The 17,098-nt window shown below is 37.1% G+C and overlaps 4 protein-coding genes across 12 annotated transcripts; 2 read left to right on the plus strand and 2 right to left on the minus strand.

Moving 5' to 3' along the window:
* The first annotated feature begins 95 nt into the window (after nucleotides 1-95).
* LOC113210754 (WD repeat-containing protein 54-like) lies at nucleotides 96-2,289 on the plus strand. Of its 4 annotated transcripts, XM_052266277.1 has the most exons (7): nucleotides 236-253; nucleotides 545-589; nucleotides 690-923; nucleotides 1,002-1,182; nucleotides 1,324-1,549; nucleotides 1,723-1,951; nucleotides 2,037-2,289. In XM_052266277.1, the coding sequence occupies exons 1-7, from the start codon at nucleotides 251-253 to the stop codon at nucleotides 2,166-2,168; spliced, it is 1,050 nt and encodes a 349-aa protein (XP_052122237.1). In that variant the 5' UTR covers nucleotides 236-250; the 3' UTR covers nucleotides 2,169-2,289. The 4 variants fall into 4 exon arrangements, with proteins under 4 accessions (XP_052122234.1, XP_052122233.1, XP_052122237.1 ...); XM_052266273.1 differs by having other exon boundaries at nucleotides 108-253; nucleotides 545-577; nucleotides 1,002-1,549; XM_052266274.1 differs by lacking the exon at nucleotides 545-589 and having other exon boundaries at nucleotides 96-253; nucleotides 1,002-1,549.
* LOC113210750 (DENN domain-containing protein 1B) lies at nucleotides 2,276-11,467 on the minus strand. Of its 2 annotated transcripts, XM_026428873.2 has the most exons (13): nucleotides 11,142-11,467; nucleotides 10,434-10,592; nucleotides 10,224-10,361; nucleotides 9,331-9,472; nucleotides 9,189-9,242; nucleotides 8,853-9,110; nucleotides 8,449-8,775; nucleotides 8,148-8,357; nucleotides 7,652-7,926; nucleotides 7,369-7,564; nucleotides 6,600-6,721; nucleotides 6,323-6,500; nucleotides 2,276-6,185 (listed from the first exon to the last, which is right to left on the minus strand). In XM_026428873.2, the coding sequence occupies exons 1-13, from the start codon at nucleotides 11,156-11,158 to the stop codon at nucleotides 5,661-5,663; spliced, it is 2,601 nt and encodes an 866-aa protein (XP_026284658.1). In that variant the 5' UTR covers nucleotides 11,159-11,467; the 3' UTR covers nucleotides 2,276-5,660. The 2 variants fall into 2 exon arrangements, with proteins under 2 accessions (XP_026284658.1, XP_026284657.1); XM_026428872.2 differs by having other exon boundaries at nucleotides 6,323-6,721.
* Nucleotides 11,468-11,583: 116 nt separating this feature from the next.
* On the plus strand, nucleotides 11,584-14,205 carry LOC113210753 (hydroxysteroid dehydrogenase-like protein 2). 2 transcript variants are annotated; one of them, XM_026428877.2, is made up of 9 exons: nucleotides 11,584-11,733; nucleotides 11,935-11,973; nucleotides 12,125-12,288; nucleotides 12,370-12,583; nucleotides 12,665-12,870; nucleotides 12,955-13,152; nucleotides 13,235-13,423; nucleotides 13,506-13,634; nucleotides 13,727-14,205. In XM_026428877.2, exons 2-9 carry the CDS (start codon nucleotides 11,966-11,968, stop codon nucleotides 13,837-13,839), a joined length of 1,221 nt encoding a protein of 406 aa, XP_026284662.1. In that variant the 5' UTR covers nucleotides 11,584-11,733; nucleotides 11,935-11,965; the 3' UTR covers nucleotides 13,840-14,205. The 2 variants fall into 2 exon arrangements, with proteins under 2 accessions (XP_026284662.1, XP_052122232.1); XM_052266272.1 differs by lacking the exon at nucleotides 11,584-11,733 and having other exon boundaries at nucleotides 11,824-11,973.
* Nucleotides 14,059-17,004, minus strand: LOC113210751 (interleukin-1 receptor-associated kinase 4). 4 transcript variants are annotated; one of them, XM_026428875.2, is made up of 11 exons: nucleotides 16,851-17,004; nucleotides 16,349-16,522; nucleotides 16,096-16,265; nucleotides 15,871-15,986; nucleotides 15,673-15,806; nucleotides 15,335-15,556; nucleotides 15,151-15,265; nucleotides 14,901-15,059; nucleotides 14,672-14,827; nucleotides 14,532-14,594; nucleotides 14,059-14,412 (listed from the first exon to the last, which is right to left on the minus strand). In XM_026428875.2, exons 1-11 carry the CDS (start codon nucleotides 16,853-16,855, stop codon nucleotides 14,206-14,208), a joined length of 1,521 nt encoding a protein of 506 aa, XP_026284660.1. In that variant the 5' UTR covers nucleotides 16,856-17,004; the 3' UTR covers nucleotides 14,059-14,205. The 4 variants fall into 4 exon arrangements, with proteins under 4 accessions (XP_026284660.1, XP_052122231.1, XP_026284661.1 ...); XM_052266271.1 differs by lacking the exon at nucleotides 16,851-17,004 and adding an exon at nucleotides 16,701-16,820; XM_026428876.2 differs by lacking the exon at nucleotides 16,851-17,004 and adding an exon at nucleotides 16,669-16,817.
* Nucleotides 17,005-17,098: the final 94 nt, after the last annotated feature.

Below are 17,098 nucleotides of genomic sequence, written 5' to 3' on the forward strand. Positions count from 1 at the left end.
TTAAAAAAATTAATTCATCGCTCAATAAAAGCTACGAAGCTGTTTTTCAAGAAAATTGTACTGAGAAGGTTGGTCACTTTCTTGCTGTAAGAACGTTCGCGCTGCTATTTTCTAGTACAGTCACGCGATTCGTTCGGCACGTCTTCTACTTAACTTATGTAACGTTTTAAGAATCAGTGAAATTCTCGTGCAGTCGAATACTTTTATTAAGAGTCTGCCAGATTAAAACATGTAACAGGACCAGCCTGGCATGGTAAGCTTGAAAACTTTTAACACTATATATTTCTGTGAGCACCCGCGCCCCGCGCCCACCGCGTAGCGTTGTGTTTGTTTGTCTGACAACCTTTTAGTGAATTTGATTATTAATAAGGGACACGTGATGACTATTGTTTTATGTGTAACTTGTTTGAGAAATCCAATTTTATTTGGGATGCGAGTTTTGGGGAAATGAGGTTGCTTTTTTTACCCTAATGTCTTATTCTCTAAGAGGAAAGTTTATAGTGTGGGTTGGCAATGACTTGTTTATTTCGGCAAATTCCTTTAGCAGAAAATCGAACTCTTCGGGGGAAGACAACTGGTAAAGAAAAGAGTATACCTTTTTATATACATTTTGATGGTTTTTCATGGCAATTTGAAATACTTTTATCGAGCATCATGCGATCGTTGAATGCGTTACAACTTGTTGACAGCATATTCCCACAATGTACCGACAAGAAAAACCACTGATTCTGATGAGTACAGCTTCTGCTATTCCAAACAATCTAGCAGTAGACCAGATGGGTCATAGAAGATTTGCTGATCAGGTTGCTGTAATCCATCCAGGATACATTAGCATTATTCCTATTGACTGTGAGGAACAGAAGACTAAATATGTTGCTGTAAGAAGCTCTGCTGGTGAAGCAGCCCTTGCCCAAGTTTCACAGGTATGCTGTTTGTCATTATAAGCAACAATAATAATTATCCTTTTTTTTAAACTTACAGTTTTACAAAACATATTGCAGGTGATGTGGTGTAAACTTGGAAATGAGGTCTGGTTTATTATTGCCTCTACATTGGGGATACAAGTATTTGACAGCAGTGCTGAGAAATGTTTCTTTTCTCATCCATGTAGAGATGGTTTAGATTCAGCTGAGGTGTCTAGTCCTCAACTAGCTACGATAGGATCCAACCTTTTGTGTGTTGGTATGTTTGTCTTTAATTCTGCATTGACACATATTTATTCAATTTATGGGTATGTTAGCTTGTTTAACTACCATCATAGGTTTTTTGCTTGGATCTGTTTTGACCTAGCAGGCTGCTTCTGTCTACTTTTTCAATTTCCAGGAAACAATGTTGGCTCCCTTTACATATTTCATTTGTTTGATCAACAATCAGAAGCTGTACTAGTTCAAAATCAAAGAGGTCATAAGTATGGTATTTCAGCTATTGCTGGACCTAGTGATCAGGTGACTGATGATGTAATAGCTTCGGGTGACCAAGATGGTAATGTGGTTGTTTGGGCTGTGAACAGAGATCATCTTCACAAAGATGCAACATTTTCTTCTTATGGGTATGTCTTGGGGGTTTTCTATCAAAAAAATAGAATGTAAATTTACTCAACATGGGTGTGTTTGAAAACTGTGATCTGTGTAGGCAATTCACTATTCTATGTGGATGCGAAAAAATGTTTCCAACTTGCATTCCGATATGATATTGGTTTTAACTTACTTACTGATTGAACAGGTTTGCTTGCACGAGCATTCACATCTGGCACAAGTTAATAGTTGTGGCATATGGCTCAGGGCACATCAGGCTCTTTAGTATCCATCCAACTGCAGCAATGTTAGTAGAAGTGGCAGCTCATGCTCGCTGGATTACTGCCCTGGATCTTGCGCCAGACTCAGGTCGATTGCTATCAGTTGGAGAGGACTCCCTTGTACGAGTTTGGCAGATCAGAGAGGAACAGCCAATGGTAAAGTTCATTGAAGGAAATTAGTTTCTTGAAACAATTTTATACGCCAAATCTGCTTCTCATTGATTTTCCACTAACATTACAGATAGAACACCGGTTTCACTCCTCTATTAAAGACTCAATGTTAGTTGGAGGACGTTTCCTCACTTCAAACGGATCTGCTTTTTGTGTTTCATCATATGACAGTTGTGAAGTGCACTGCTTTCATATAAGTTAGACTTCCATAACAATCTAAAAGACCCCCTCCCCCTCCTCCCAATTTTTGAATCTGCTTTTGCATGAGTATTACAAGTGTATCAGCTAAAAAAAATAAAAAGCCAAAAATTTATAGACAATAATTTCATTTGAGAAACAGTTTGTATATATAGATATATATACATATATATAGGTACATATACAAGAGCCAAATAGGCATATATTGAGTACATGTACATAGTCTTCCTTATCACAGCTTCATCAACAGGTCTTATACTTTGACATTTCCATGACTTATAACGTCCCAATTGCCAATATCCCTTTCACAGTCCACCCTTCTCTACACTCAAATTATAAACATATCTACGGAACCCTTTTAACACACAGTAATTACAAGACAAAAGAATACTTGAGATTAATGAGGTTGTACTTTTTTTGTCATTACGATGCTTTTCTTTCTACATATGAGAAATTAAAGTTGATCAATGTGTTATCCACATCCATTCAGATCGTGGTCAAAATCACTATGACATTTTTAACACAAAACTCGATACAAACAATTTTTCAGTTCTGTACAGTATAACAACCTAATAAAGCTTGGTTGGATGTAATGTCTATCTTTCTTTGCTGAATATCACACAGATTATTTAAAAGAAATAATACAAACTGGACTTGTTTCTGACTTAAAAAGTTAATGTCAAAACCTGTGAACCTAACGATGAAAGCATTTATTAGATACAGTTTAGCTCTCGAAGTGTCAGCATACTAATGTGACTTGTGTTCTTTTCAAGTGGGCACAACTAAACATTTATGTCACACTACAACCTAACAGTCATTTGAGCTAAATCATTCTTAGATTTTTACCCACTTACTATATTCATTACATTCTGCAGAATTATTCTAATGCAATTCTAGGTAGACTTTGTCTTAGCAGACTACTCTCAGAAAAGTAACACATAACATTTTGTGCACAGTATTTTGTGATAAGGAACAGGTTCAGGACAGCTAGACCATTTACAAATGACCATGGTTCTATCAAGATAAGGCAAGTGGTGACGATCAGCACGACAGCAAGTCAGCATCAGCATCAACAAAAGAATATCTCAAGAACTGAGATTGGCCATTTGTGCACGAAGGTGCCCAATCACAGTTTGGAAGATCCTACACAGGTCATATTTGGTTTATGTTAAATTTCATAATTAGCAAGAGAGATTTGGTAAGGAGAAGTGGGTAATGTCTGCAACCTTAATTAACCACCTGATAGGATTTGTCCAGGGTGATGTCAACATTACTCAAGTAATGTACAGAAAATTAATCCAGTCTGCTAATGTACCATGACAGTATTCTCCACTGTCACTTAATGGTGAAATTACTCGACTTCTAACACTATTACGCTTAACATACAAACTGCACCGTGTGCCAAACATAAAACAAGACCTGGCATGAAGCATACTACAATGTTTCGTAACTATTGTATCCTAGAATACCACAGGGACTCAACTCTCTTAATCTAAACATGACAATAAAATATAAGAAAACAATGTACATAACACTGTCACAAGTGACAGATCATTTCCCTCTGGATGTTCACATATTTGAGAAAATTAATGTCAAACAATTGCATATCCTCGCCAGTGGATGTGTGTTGGAATTAAATATCACATTCTCAGTAACTTAAATATACATTTATAGAATATGAAATATGGATGAACTAGGCTCTCTGCATCTTACCCGAAAAGAACAAACATTGAAGACATACATCACAGTGATGTTTTAGATCACAGCAAAAAAGAAAATTCTTTGAAATTCCAAAATTTGATTTCTCACTCACTGAATTATTGTTTGCATTGGGTAGAGCTATTGCATTTAAAAAGATATGACATAGTAATGACTAAAGTATGAATCCAGCGAAAGCAGAAAGACCCATAAGGCAAGACAAAAAGGTAAAAACAACTCTCAAATTAAACAACAGATAAAGGAAAATAATGAGGGCATGATGGTTACCAAGATTGAACACTGGTGATTTTCAGAGAACCAGCTTCAATTACAAAGATATTTTATATGAGGTGAAAACGAGCAATAAATGAAAATATCAACTTAATTGACTAGCATAGAAAACTAAGCCTGGTCTGCAAAAATGGCTGCTTCAAAGGCAAATAAGTTTTAAATTTTATAAGTAGTGATAGACAAAAGGTAATCTCCAAAAAGCGATAGTAGATTCAAAAACCTGCTGCTGCTCACAGTAACATGGTCCATCATAACAATTAATATCCACATTTATAAATCTCAGTGCACAATTGAAACATGAAATAAGCTCAACAATTTAGATTGTTTGGTTGATACCAATGAATTTAGTAATACATAGATTTGCCACAATTACTGCAATTAGGACAGTCCATGAAAAATCAGTAACTGGTCTTTCACATCACATCAACTTTCTACACAAATACATATAAACTATGAAAACAGTATGTACAACACTATGTTATATCTAACTTGAAAGAGGATAATATGATTTTACCATAATTTTGGTTAACTATTGGTCTTTAATTAGGCCATATCCCAACTTCTCATTCAAGGAATCTTTGGCATGGCACATACCCCTTTTCTTTTATAGTTATGAAGTAAGATGATCTTAAATGTATTAGTACATATTGAGATATGCCCCTACATTATTTTCTACACATTTACACTTCAAAGGAAACTGATTTCAAGTAAACAGTGCTGTACTAATATAAATTGCAACAATTTTAAAATTTTATTTTCTTGCTCAATTAATTATATTATGTGATGATTCCACAGAAACCCATAAACAAAATAAATCATGCCACTTTCACAAGTAAACCTACGCAAATATACTAAAGTACCACATCAAAAAATCCAAATCAAATTTCTGTTGCAATTCACACAAACCAAAATTATCACCTAAATCCAATTTCTAAGTGCAACCATGGCGTGGCAATACAATTTGTGAATACTTTGTTCACTGACCAATGTTAGATAGATTAACACCCTGCTTTCATCATGAGAAAGCAAAACATATTAGTAGGAACTTAAACGAGTGGTTCACATCCATATTCCTTTGACAACTTCTTTTAAAAAGATCAGTGGCAAAAAAGGTAATATACAATTTAATTCATAAATTTTCAAAATTATAAAATACATTAGGCTACACTATACTGCTTTTTTGGGAGGATGTTCTTTTAAACGTTGCATTTGCAATGGAATTTGAAGGACGGACTGTGCGAGCTTTACAATCAATTTGGTTGATAGAGGGTGTCCACAAATTGACCAATGTAAAATATCTGGGAAATATGTTTGAATGATTCAAATGCCTTGACAAATCAACACATTCTTTCTACATAGGGTATGATTGAAAAAATGGCACAATTAAGGTAGATAAGCCTACCATTGTGAACACAACCCAAAACAGTTCTCTTACTAGGGACAGTAACATAATGTAACTTATACATAACAATTTTCAAAAAAATGAATTCAATTTTTGCTATTTTTGCTACTCAAATTTCGTCCACATGCTTTGATTTGCATTTAATTGCTGTTGCTGAGTGTCTTTAACCAATCGTTCAACTTCTTCAAATGGATCAGTAACAATGGGTTTCAGAACTGATCCATTAGGAGACAAAGAATGTCCTCCGTTTTGCAAAGAGAGGCTCTTAAAGTCTAATCCATACTCTTTTAGGAGTTCAGAATCTTGGGACTCAAACCGACTTTGATTTATATTGCTACTGCAACCAGGCTGCGGTGGTAAAGATGCAGCATTCCTGCTATGTGGAGACATAACTTCTGTTGGATAAAGAAAGCTTGTGTTTCCTAGAGGAGCAAAATATGGATAAAGAGGGTTGGATATGGACGGTTCTTTCAGCTTGTGTGGCACATTATTGTTGCTGCTGTTAATATTTGCTGGTCCTCCATAGGTATACTGAACGGCACTAGAAGCATTATTTGATGAAAGTGGATCAAAATCTTCAAAGCTTGGAGTGGAATCTAACCTGATAAGGTCATTGGGACTTTGAGAGGCCTACAACAGAGCAAACAAGATAATTATTAGCAAGCAAGTCTGTGGTCATAACATTTGTACAATTCTATAACAGCTAGAGAGATCAAACATTTTTTTTTTAAGATGTAAGGATAGTAAGCATCATACACAGAGTATACCTTGACAGCCCGGGATGGACGCGTTGGTGGTGCGGTGAGTGGCATAGTTGGTGTCGAGATAGGAACAGAGGATGAGGAAATTGGTATGGCTGAACGCCTCCCACTGGGTATTTGAGCAAAGGATGTGAAAACATCATCAGGGCTTGGTGTGAAGGCATTGGTTTCGGCCTTTGGGGTGCTGTAGGCAAGAGGAAATTGTTGAAATTCTAGTTCAGGAGTGAATGGCTTTGGAGGAGTATGAAAAGAAGCAATAGGGGAGGATACTTGAACACCAGACCTTGCTGGTGGAGCCTGAGTGATACATGTTGCACCACTAATAGGGCTTTGCGGATAAAAGCCAAGAGTGCTGGATCCCTGGGCTCTGCTGCCAAAGTTTTCAAAGCTGCGCACCGGCTTTAGCTGTGATAGGCAAACACCAAAACAGACCTTGATGAAAACCATACCAATTTCGAGGCATTTTTGGCGTATTTGTTGCGGTCAAAATCCGTTGTAACGGATAGTCGTCTAATGTCAACTTTACCCGGCTTAAGTCAACATTACTCGCGGGCCGCGGCTAAAGTCCGGAGGCCAGAATGCACTCTTCAACGAGGATATTAGTCGGCTAATGTTGACATAAACCGGTCGGATTCAGCAGAGACCGGCTAGTCAACTCTAACTCTAGGCGGTGGCTAAACGCGAGGGAAGGCTGGCGCTGGGCGCCAAACGTTCCCTTATTGCCAAGCAGCCTCTGCACCGGTGCGGAGCTGTAGTTTGGCTCGCGTTCTGACACAGAGACCTTCTGTCTGAAGATGGGAACACAAGTACTTAGTTCATGTGCTCAGAGAATGCCAACGCTTTTGCCTCTTGCCCTTGCAAGCTACCAAATCACCTCTCTACTCTATCCACCTACGCCCTCTGAATAGTTGACTTAAGCCGGTCTCTACTAAATATACATCCAAAGCATGCAATAAAACCAAAATTTTCATTTCAGATAGTAGGAAGAATGAATCTCTAGTATCTTAGATTCTGAGAAAACAACACAATACAAAATGCTGATTAGATCATACCGTGCGATCCACTGGAGGGACAGGTTCTCCTTTATGGTCACCCATTAGTGAAGAACACTTCTGGAAAATTACTTCCTGTAATTCTCCCATTAAATCTGTGTCAATGGGTGACAATTTCAAACCGGGAGAACCACAATCAGGAGGGGAAACTGATCCACATGAGGCCTCACCAGGGCTCAGTGTAGAATAATTACTCCTGCCAAGTACAAGGTAAATTTTCATGAAAAACTGACGAAAAATTGCCATTTTAAACATACAGGTGCCAAATAACAGCATCATCTACCTATGTTCTTGCATTGACGATTTCCTTCCTGTAAGCGATGGGTCTTTTCTATATGAAACAGATGCCGTGGGGCTGAGTTTGATAAATGGTGACAGAGTTGCTGGTCTTCTTTTTTGAGGTGGAGTGTTTGGTGCAGAATTAGACCTCTCCCTAGGCATAGGTAGATCTTTGTCTACATTTTCAGGGTACTCTCTTGATGGTGGTTGGAGCTCCCGGAATTTAGATCTAATTAAGACTTTGTAAGCACTTTTTACGTCCTTCCCTCGATCCTTGACCTAAAAATATTACAGCGGTAAAATCAAAAGTTAAGGATAGATAAATCTACAATGTTTTAACTAGTTAGTGGATCACTGATAGTTTGTGTTTTCAAAATTAAGATTTATTAAAATTGCCTCATCCTGTCTGACCAATGACAGAAGATAGATTAATTGGTTGAACAGGGAGTGTGGTCAATAATACCGATGCCAAGTGTTAAATGAAATGATATTATTTTTACCGATTTAACTGCCGACTTCATAGCAGGATTGGCTTTATTTTTCACACTCTTAAGAAACGCTGAACCTTCTTTTCGCACAGTGCTCAACCATTCTTTATACTGTTGTTTCAATTTTCTACTTGTTTTGTCAGAGTAATTACATGCTTCCAGTTCAAACTCATCCGAGAAACCAAGTCCTGCATTAAGCATATCAAGTCGTTCTTCAATAAACTGTAACAAATTAGACCCCAAAACATTTCAATATGTTACTTGCTAATATGTATTTTAAAAAATTGATTGAAATATTGTCACACATTAATACCTGTTGAAATATTTGAAGTTGCAGCATTTTTCTTAAAAAAGGTTGCATGTTTGGAGGTCTTGACTCAACAAAGGCATCAGCATTAAAAGTGATACGTTCTCCTTGATGAAACCTCAAAGCATCCCTATATCCTCCTATGAGTTGCACAAGGGCCCGCAAGAAAGCACGAGACACTCCATCCCCTAGAGATATTTGATTTCTGAGTTCTCTTTTAAGTGTGTTAACAACATCCACTGGTAAACTTTCTAAATCATTGAATGGTGTCTCTACAGAGTTGCTGTCTGCATCCAAAACAACTACTTCACCCATATCAGCTTTACGAACTCTCTGAAACAGAAATAACCATTGTCCTCAAGTCATTTTTAAAAAGTGAAAACAGTTTACTTAAAATGAGCATCACTAACCTTGAATGTACTTGTCGGAACTCCTATTAGGAAAGGCATAGGTGCAAGAAGATAATCAATTAATGGAAGAGGTAGGACTGGGATGAAAATGTGTTGCCAGTTCATTGGATAGATAATGGCGTTAGCAGCTTGTGCACAAGCACTCAATCTACTCAGACGGGTTGATGTGAAAACAATTCGGCGCTCATAAAGCATTGACGCAAATATTATCATCATATTGGTTCCATCAACAGCACTATAATATTCCATAAGATTGCGCTGATATGGGTGAGAAAAATATAAGTATACAATATATATTAATCAAAAACTAGAGAAGCAAAATATAAAAAACCATACATTTTCTGGAATGCTCGGAAGTAGAAGTTGGTTTGGAGCTTGACAGGTGAAGTTCTGATAAAATGAAGAGATCAATCATTAGAAGGGAAAGGTTCAAGCAGGTGGATGGATTAATGTTATCATGTGAATAGATATATCTTACACTAAGGCCATGATTATAAGGAACTTGCAATCTTCCTCCCTGTTCTGGTACATTACTGTTATACACAGCATCCAAGAAAGTCCATAGCTGTTCAGCTCCAGATTTACTGGATATTACCATTTCTCCAATAATGTCCAGTAATCTGTAAGATAAGAAAATCTATTAACTCTAGTACATAAAAAGTAGACCAAGAGCATTAAAAAATTAAATAATTAGAAGTATCTTCAGAGCATTATAATGGAGATACAATAAATATATATGTTACGGTAAAAGCCCGGAGAACGGTAAATCCGGGATTTGACTAGTTACCACCAAGGCGGATTGGTAAAAGCCCGATGTAGGATGGTCAATCCGGACTTTGACCGGTAATATTGGTATAATTGTGCTTGTACCGTGCCAAGAACGGTGAATGCTGTACCAGATAAATTTGATTTCTAAGAATTATTTTACAGAAATTTGAGTGGCCCAGTTATTACTAGGGTGGCACTCACAGCCACAGAGCAGCCTCCTAGCCATTTACTGTATTTCTTGCAGTCTTTCTTACAGAGGCACTTTGTGAATCCCTACCCGCCCTAGAAGTACTTCACACTCATGGTCTTGAATTATTTTTGGTAGGTAAACCTAGGCAGAGCTGAACGCCAGGGCGGTCCAGAGGTACACAAAGGGTATGTGCCTCTGCAAACCGAAGTGCAAGAAATGTCCTTATGAACAAAATTGAACATAAAATTTATCTGTGTACAGCATTTACCGTTTCGGGCATGGTAAAAGCCCGATCATACAAATATTACCGGTCAAAGTCCGAATCGACCATCCTACATTGGGCTTTTACCAAACTGCTTCGGTGGTAAAACAGGGCTTTGACTGTAACATATATTTATAAGAAAATATCTTACTTATAGAAAGTTTCATGCCAAGGAAGAAAGCTAAGTAGGACCAAGGCTGTTTCAGTTTTAGGATCATGGCGACAAAATCCAAAAGTCCACTTAGAGTCAATGCTAGTTAAGACAAATGAATAGTGCTGAATGACAGTGCTGAAACAAAAATGTTAAAGGTATACCGTACGGTAAAAAAACAAATCCATCTGACATTGAAAATACACATACTTTTTAAATTCACATGGGTATGCAAATTTAGGGACAGATTTTAATATCTCTTCATCGTTGTACAGTTCAGGAAACTTTTGGATAATCCATGGGTCTTTATCAGGTGGTTGAGGTTGCACTACTTCACAGAAACACTGGAATAAGTGCTTAACATTTTCTCTGGAACAAAAGTTTCAATTTAAATAAGAAAAACAGTTGCAAAATATTGTTTTTTTTTCTTCAGAGAGGTTTTGCATCTTACTTCACAAGAAAGGCACAAGACAACAAAATTACATTGTTGATAATATATTTTCAAACAGATTTATAGCTATAATATCAATGTCGTTATGAAATGACCTACATAAAAGAGTAAAGGGTTTATGTCTCAGACTTCCAGCTGGAAGTACGACAATGTGAAATTGATTGTCAAGAAAACCAAAGCAACATGATTAGAAAGTGGCTTATAAAATTAAGGATTGAAAAACAGAGGAAAAGTGAGCAGAGAAATGACAAGTAATAACACAGCTGAAGAATACATAGCCATAGCCAGCGATGTGAGAGTACTTATCAACAATACATTAAAGATTTTATGAGAGAATGCACAATAAAATATTGTGGAAATTGGCAGAAAACTTGTTCACAATCACACAAAACACTGAATGAAGTAGAATATTGGTAGATATAACCCAAAGGAATGCAGATAATGAGGTGAGTTCCATACATCCTTACCTGATTCTCGAACCCATATTTTATGAGTACGCACACTAATTCATGGTTACCACAAAGATTAGAGCATGAAACTTGCCGCATGCTTGTTCCTAAAATTGTTAATCATCGCCACTATCCATTTTTTTGGCGAACAAAAACATTGACAGCGGGCAGATGACAGGAATCTATGATGACAGTCAGTAGACGACAGAATAGAAAGGGCCGCCGTTGGACTTAGGTTTCGAACACATTTGAAGAAAGTATAATTATTCCATCGATGAGGAAAATTGACACTTAAACGCAAAAAAGTTCACTTGATTCCTTCAAGAATCCATTTCACACTAAATGTAAGGAGGAACTGAATATTCCACTGGTGAGTTGGCAATATGAGTGTTTATCTAGATTTTCTTTAGGAAGGCGGTTTTGACAGAATGAGAAACTGGTAGGTCTTGCCTAGGTTTTACTACTGCATTTCCTACTCGTAATTTCTTTATTATCACAGTTTCCGTGACAAGTAGTATTCGTTTTTTGATGAAACCTTGAATCAAAGTCAATAAACAATCAGTTGAGAGCGTCTTGTACGTCGCAGAGACCAGTCTTTCTCTATTTCGAGGTAAGTTAAAAGTTGATTTTGACATTTTCATGAATTTACGTACTTCTAGGGTCTTGGCCCTTGACGTGACAAGTGCTGTACAAAGCCGGTGTTTTGATGGTATGATTGGGATCAAAGATCAAAGTTCATAAGCAATCTGCTGAAGTACACCATATAATAAAGCCGCAGTCTGACTTTTAATTCACTTCCCTTTCTGTTTAGAGTCTGTTTGCAAAGAAGCTGAGACTTCAGAATGATGGGGTAAGTCTTTTCCTTTACCTTATTGAATACTTAAAAACCTAGAAAGCAAGACATATTTATGAAATTCACAATTAGATTGTTGTTTGACTGTTGGTTACCACCTGGTTTTCCTAATTACCACCTGAGTAATCCCACCAACATTTTTTATCAGGAAATTAGCTGGGCGTACTCTATTTATTACCGGAGGAAGCCGTGGCATTGGGAAAGCAATTGCTCTACGAGCTGCACAAGATGGTGCAAACATTGTTATCGCTGCTAAAACTGCCGAGCCCCATCCAAAATTACCTGGCACTATATATACAGCTGCCAAGGAAGGTAAGATTATAGAATCTATAGTCTGTTCATAAACAAATTAAAACGGTTACTGCTCATGAATGTGTAATCTTGCCCTTGAAGTTGAAGCTGCTGGAGGGAAATGCCTTCCTTGCATTGTTGATGTACGAGAGGAAACGCAAGTGAGAGCAGCAGTTGATGCAGCTATCAAAGCATTTGGTGGTATTGATATTCTTGTGAATAATGCCAGTGCTATCTCCCTTACCAGTACTTTGGATACTGAAATGAAAAGATATGATCTCATGCAGAATATAAACACAAGAGGAACATTCTTAGTGTAAGTTTTAATAAGTGTGGGTGTGGTGTTGTGTGAGCAGGTCTTCTAAGCAACTAATTGCATTTTCCTCTTTTTTTCTAGGTCCAAAATTTGTATCCCTCATTTGAAGAAAAGCACAAATCCTCATATTCTCAACCTCAGTCCTCCATTAAATATGTCAAAACACTGGTTCAGCAACCATGTAGCTTATACCATGGCTAAGTATGGCATGTCAATGTGTGTTCTTGGTATGGCTGAAGAATTTGCATCAGATGGTATTGCTGTTAATGCACTCTGGCCACGAACAGGTTTGTTATTTGCTTTATTTATTACTTGCCACAATAAAGACACATTTCAAAAAAATGTTGTTTCTTTCCTCTCTCACTGTTTAGCTATCCACACTGCTGCAATTGAAATGCTGACCGGACCAGATTCTGCACGCCATTCTCGTAAGCCTGAGATAATGGCTGATGCTGCATACCACATTCTTACAAAGCCATCACGTTCTTGTAGCGGCAACTTTTTTATTGATGATGATGTTCTTAAGGCAGAAGGCGTGACTGATCTCACACACTACGCATGTGATCCCAGTGAGTACTTTCTGTTGACGTGACCTCATGAAATGTTATGATTGTTATAAATATATAAATACCTAACATTTTCTTGTAACAGGTTATGCAGACAAACTCATGCCAGATTTTTTCCTTGATGATAGCCCTAACACTTCCTTTGAGATTAGTAAAATGAAACCTAATTTAGGAGGTGGTGAGGGAATTGCTAAAATTTTTAAGACTATTGAAGATAAAATTAACCCTGAACTGGTGAAAAAAGTTCAAGGTGTTTATTTGTTTCAAGTTTCAGGTAACACACTGCTTTAAATTTTATTTGTAAGAGTGCAACATTAATTATCTTGAATCTACCGGTAATGTGATCTTTGTTTTAGGCGCCGAAGAAGGCTTTTGGCACATTGACCTTAAAAATGGCAGTGGTTCAAGTGGCAAGGGAAAACCAGAAGCAGCACCAGACTGCACATTATCAATGGATTCCAAAAATTTCTTTGATATGTTTTCAGGTCTGTTCATCCTACAGAATTTTAATCAAGTCCATAAATAAAGTATGATGTTAACTGTATGCCCCATAACATTACTAAAATTTCTTTTTCAGGTAAACTGAAACCATCAGCTGCGTTTATGACAGGAAAACTGAAGATCACTGGTAATTTGCAAATTGCAATGAAACTAGAGAAACTGATGAGCTCACTTAAATCAAAGATGTAACTTTTATATTATCTGTATCATTGATGATTGCAAATGTATATGTAGAAAGGAAATCACCCCAGAGATATTTTATATCTATCAGGTTATTTGATCATTTAATTTTACGAGCTATTTCAAGTTGATTGGTGAAGGTAACTCTGGTGATACATTGTCAGTATTTTAACGTACTAGATTTTGAATATTGATATAGATTAACAGTACAGTGATACAGACAATAAGCACAATTTATCTGAAATGTATTTTTCTAAAACTATTGTGTTAATATTAAGTTTATGCAGTTTTGTAATTTCATCAGTTTTTTACCCTTGTTATTTTTTACAAATATAAATGCTATTATTCAATATTAAAGTATATCTTTGATCATAATCATGAGTTTATAATAGTTTGTAATCTTTGAACAACTGTGGACATAAAAGGTCTTCTGTCCTTGTCTTCCAGGCAGTCTTGTGCCAAAGAAAAAAGTTGTTTTGATAAATCAATCCCTCCTTCTGACGTCCAATTTCCAGCCTTGCCATCTAGTAGTGTGTAATTGGATTGACTATGGCCATCACACATTTCCATAACATGGGTTACCTGAAAAGTTTGAGACAATTTTCAGTATCATCAGAATTCCTGTAGATATGTGAATTTAAGCTGCACCCGAATATACAGCACATAGGCAAATCCATATCTACTCCAAACTTGTTACCCACCAAGTCTAGCCCCTCTCCATTAGCGTCATAGGGTGACAAACCAGTTAGCAATTCTAACAGGACCTGGAGATAGAGTTAAAGAAGAAACAAATTAATGAAGCAGTCCCAAAATGATAATTGATATGAAGAAAGCTACGTACCACTCCAATACTGAAAACATCATTCTTTACTGTTACTTCTCCTCGCATGGCCTCTGGGGCCATATATACAGAAGTACCAAATACTGTTGATGCCAAAATAGCTGAAGAGTCTCCGTCAGAGGAATCACCAAGTCGTATGAGACCAAAATCTCCTAGCTAGATTAAATATAACTTTTAATAACAACACAAAATGAATGAAACACAATATTTTGCAATAGAATTTCCTGACCTTAGGAATGAGATCTTTGTCAAGCAAAATGTTAGCACTTTTAACATCTCTGTGCACAAGAGGTGGATCCCGATACTCGTGCAAATGTTGAAGACCATTTGATGTGCCGAGAGCAATCTTGATTCTGACCAAGTAAGGCAGAGGAATTGACCACCTTCCCTTCAGAGATAGGAGAAAATATGATTGGTAGTAATTAAGAGTAAAACAATGTAAAAGAACAGTTTCAAGATTTTAAAACAATTAGCAGTACCTTGCAAGAAAGTCTTTCTTCTAGATCACCTTGACTCATGTATTCATAAACAAGACACTTCTCTGGTCCATCTTTAGAATATGCAACCATACGGAGCAGATTGGAATGTTCAACTCTGTAATACACGGAAATTATAAGACCAAAATAAAATGTAGACCAGCACTGTGGTTCATTAAAGCTTTACCTTAACAAAGCTTCTAGTTCATTCTGAAAAAGTCGGTCAATATCAACAATGTCGACATTCAAACGTTTTACAGCTGTCAAAATATTATCTTCGATTGCTAAATGCACTGAACCAAAGGCTCCTTTCCCCAATAGCCTCCCATTATTTTCTCCAACAGGATTACAATCGAAACTATTTGTTATAGCCTGTAACTTCTTATAAGGGATATGTTCAGGCGTGTTTCTAGAGCGGAACAAGAAAAACTATTAGAACAGTAATATGTGTTGTACAAGCTTTTGAAATCTATAAGTGCATGCATGGCCAACATTTATGAGGAGAGACATATAGTAATGGCTTACATATTAATTTGCTCAACAGGGACTGTTACTAGTTGTTGTTCAATTTTGGTAGATTCAACATTAGCTGTTTCGTCATCAATCGTCAAAGAAACTACCGGTATATTGGCAACTTCAGGCCATCCACTTCTGTAATTCTGTAAGAATCACTTAGAGCATGTGTTACAATTACTACAAATCACTGATCCATAAGATACATACCTCATTAGGATTGGAGGCAGGTGGAGCTGTTGGAGCAGCAGACTTCCCATTTAACATCTCAGTGGGAACTAATACCTCAGCAGCTGGACCACAAACTGGTCTACTTGGACGGGATTCTGCCAACAAAAGGCATTTAAGTGTTAATAAAGCCTACAATGTTTACTCATAATTGATAAGAACGTATCAACCATGGAAAATTGTTTAAAAGTCTATTTATTGGCGTACCTTTCAGAAGCTGGATTGCAACATAATCAGCTGCCTTATACAATTCTGCCTTTTTCAGTAAGGTTAGTAGATCAGCAAGTGTAGGTCGTTTTCTACCGCTGCAACCCCATTCTTCAAGGAAGATTTCTGAACAACTTCGGTTTTGCTTCTCACCAGCATCTTGAACCATGCTAGAAAATAACACAGTATTTGCATGACGTAAATTTTAAATACTGGACTAAAGTCAAAACTTAATGTTGCGTTAAATGTTTACTGTATGTGCCTAGATGTGTATTTTATAGGGCATGGCAAAATATCAGTTGGTATTCTTCGTACAAGTGCCATGACTTTCTTCCACGCAGAGCCTGATTCAAGAGCTTCGACTAGTCCATAATGGGCAGTAATAGATAAAAGGCGTAATTTGCGCACTTCTGTCTCTCGTTCAAACCTAGGTGTTTAAAAACAAAAGTTCATCATTTAAAAAATAAAACCCATTTTCTTTGTGCTCAGAGTGGTGGAGCATAGCACAGAAAAAACAAACAAAGAAGCACAATATATAACCCACACCACACAGCCGAAAATTATTATTATTACTATGAGTTTAACCAGGCAGCCTTCACAGACACCTGTTTTAAGAACCATTCGCAGAAATCGCAATTTAAAACATTACTGCGAGTAGGTTAATAGTGCTTTGATTTGTTTCCCACTTCGCTCTGCCTGCAACTCTGAGCTAGCAGTCTAATATCTTTACACAAAAAAAAACACGAGATGGTCACCTCATGATAGATTTAGAGTACTGCGTGTCAAGGCGTGTCAAAGAAATTTTGTTTTTAGCAGGTAGTTTTTTTTTTTTTTTTTTCCTCTTGAAGTTTCTTGCCCAGGACTAAAAGTCCTATGATTGGCAGAAAGCGTGACGCAGGCCGACGGTGGGGGGTTATCAAAATAAGCATCGGCCGACCGGCCGACCGACCGACCGTCCGGCCGTCCGGCCGGCCGACCGGCCGATTTTCCAAAACGTGTTTAA

The sequence above is a fragment of the Frankliniella occidentalis genome, unplaced genomic scaffold (assembly GCF_000697945.3).
Source record: "Frankliniella occidentalis isolate FOCC.00 unplaced genomic scaffold, Focc_3.1 Scaffold36, whole genome shotgun sequence".
Taxonomy (NCBI): Eukaryota; Metazoa; Arthropoda; class Insecta; order Thysanoptera; family Thripidae; genus Frankliniella; species Frankliniella occidentalis.

What these genes read in the sequence shown, in the direction of transcription:
- LOC113210754 (XM_052266273.1), top strand. An exon ending in CCCTTGCCCAAGTTTCACAG is followed by an intron (nt 924 to 1,001) that starts GTATGCTGTTTG and finishes AACATATTGCAG; the next exon opens with GTGATGTGGTGTAAACTTGG. An exon ending in GCAACATTTTCTTCTTATGG is followed by an intron (nt 1,550 to 1,722) that starts GTATGTCTTGGG and finishes CTGATTGAACAG; the next exon opens with GTTTGCTTGCACGAGCATTC.
- LOC113210750 (XM_026428872.2), bottom strand. An exon ending in TACCCATGTGAATTTAAAAA is followed by an intron (nt 10,362 to 10,433) that starts GTATGTGTATTT and finishes TTTTTGTTTCAG; the next exon opens with CACTGTCATTCAGCACTATT. An exon ending in TCGTCAATGCAAGAACATAG is followed by an intron (nt 7,565 to 7,651) that starts GTAGATGATGCT and finishes TGTACTTGGCAG; the next exon opens with GAGTAATTATTCTACACTGA.
- LOC113210753 (XM_026428877.2), top strand. An exon ending in ACAAGAGGAACATTCTTAGT is followed by an intron (nt 12,584 to 12,664) that starts GTAAGTTTTAAT and finishes CTTTTTTTCTAG; the next exon opens with GTCCAAAATTTGTATCCCTC. An exon ending in TTATTTGTTTCAAGTTTCAG is followed by an intron (nt 13,424 to 13,505) that starts GTAACACACTGC and finishes TCTTTGTTTTAG; the next exon opens with GCGCCGAAGAAGGCTTTTGG.
- LOC113210751 (XM_026428874.2), bottom strand. Translation starts at nt 16,716, where the DNA reads ATGGTTCTTAAAACAGGTGTCTGTGAAGGCTGCCTGGTTAAACTCATA. An exon ending in ACAAAGATCTCATTCCTAAG is followed by an intron (nt 14,828 to 14,900) that starts GTCAGGAAATTC and finishes TATTTAATCTAG; the next exon opens with CTAGGAGATTTTGGTCTCAT. An exon ending in ATGGAGAGGGGCTAGACTTG is followed by an intron (nt 14,413 to 14,531) that starts GTGGGTAACAAG and finishes CAAACTTTTCAG; the next exon opens with GTAACCCATGTTATGGAAAT.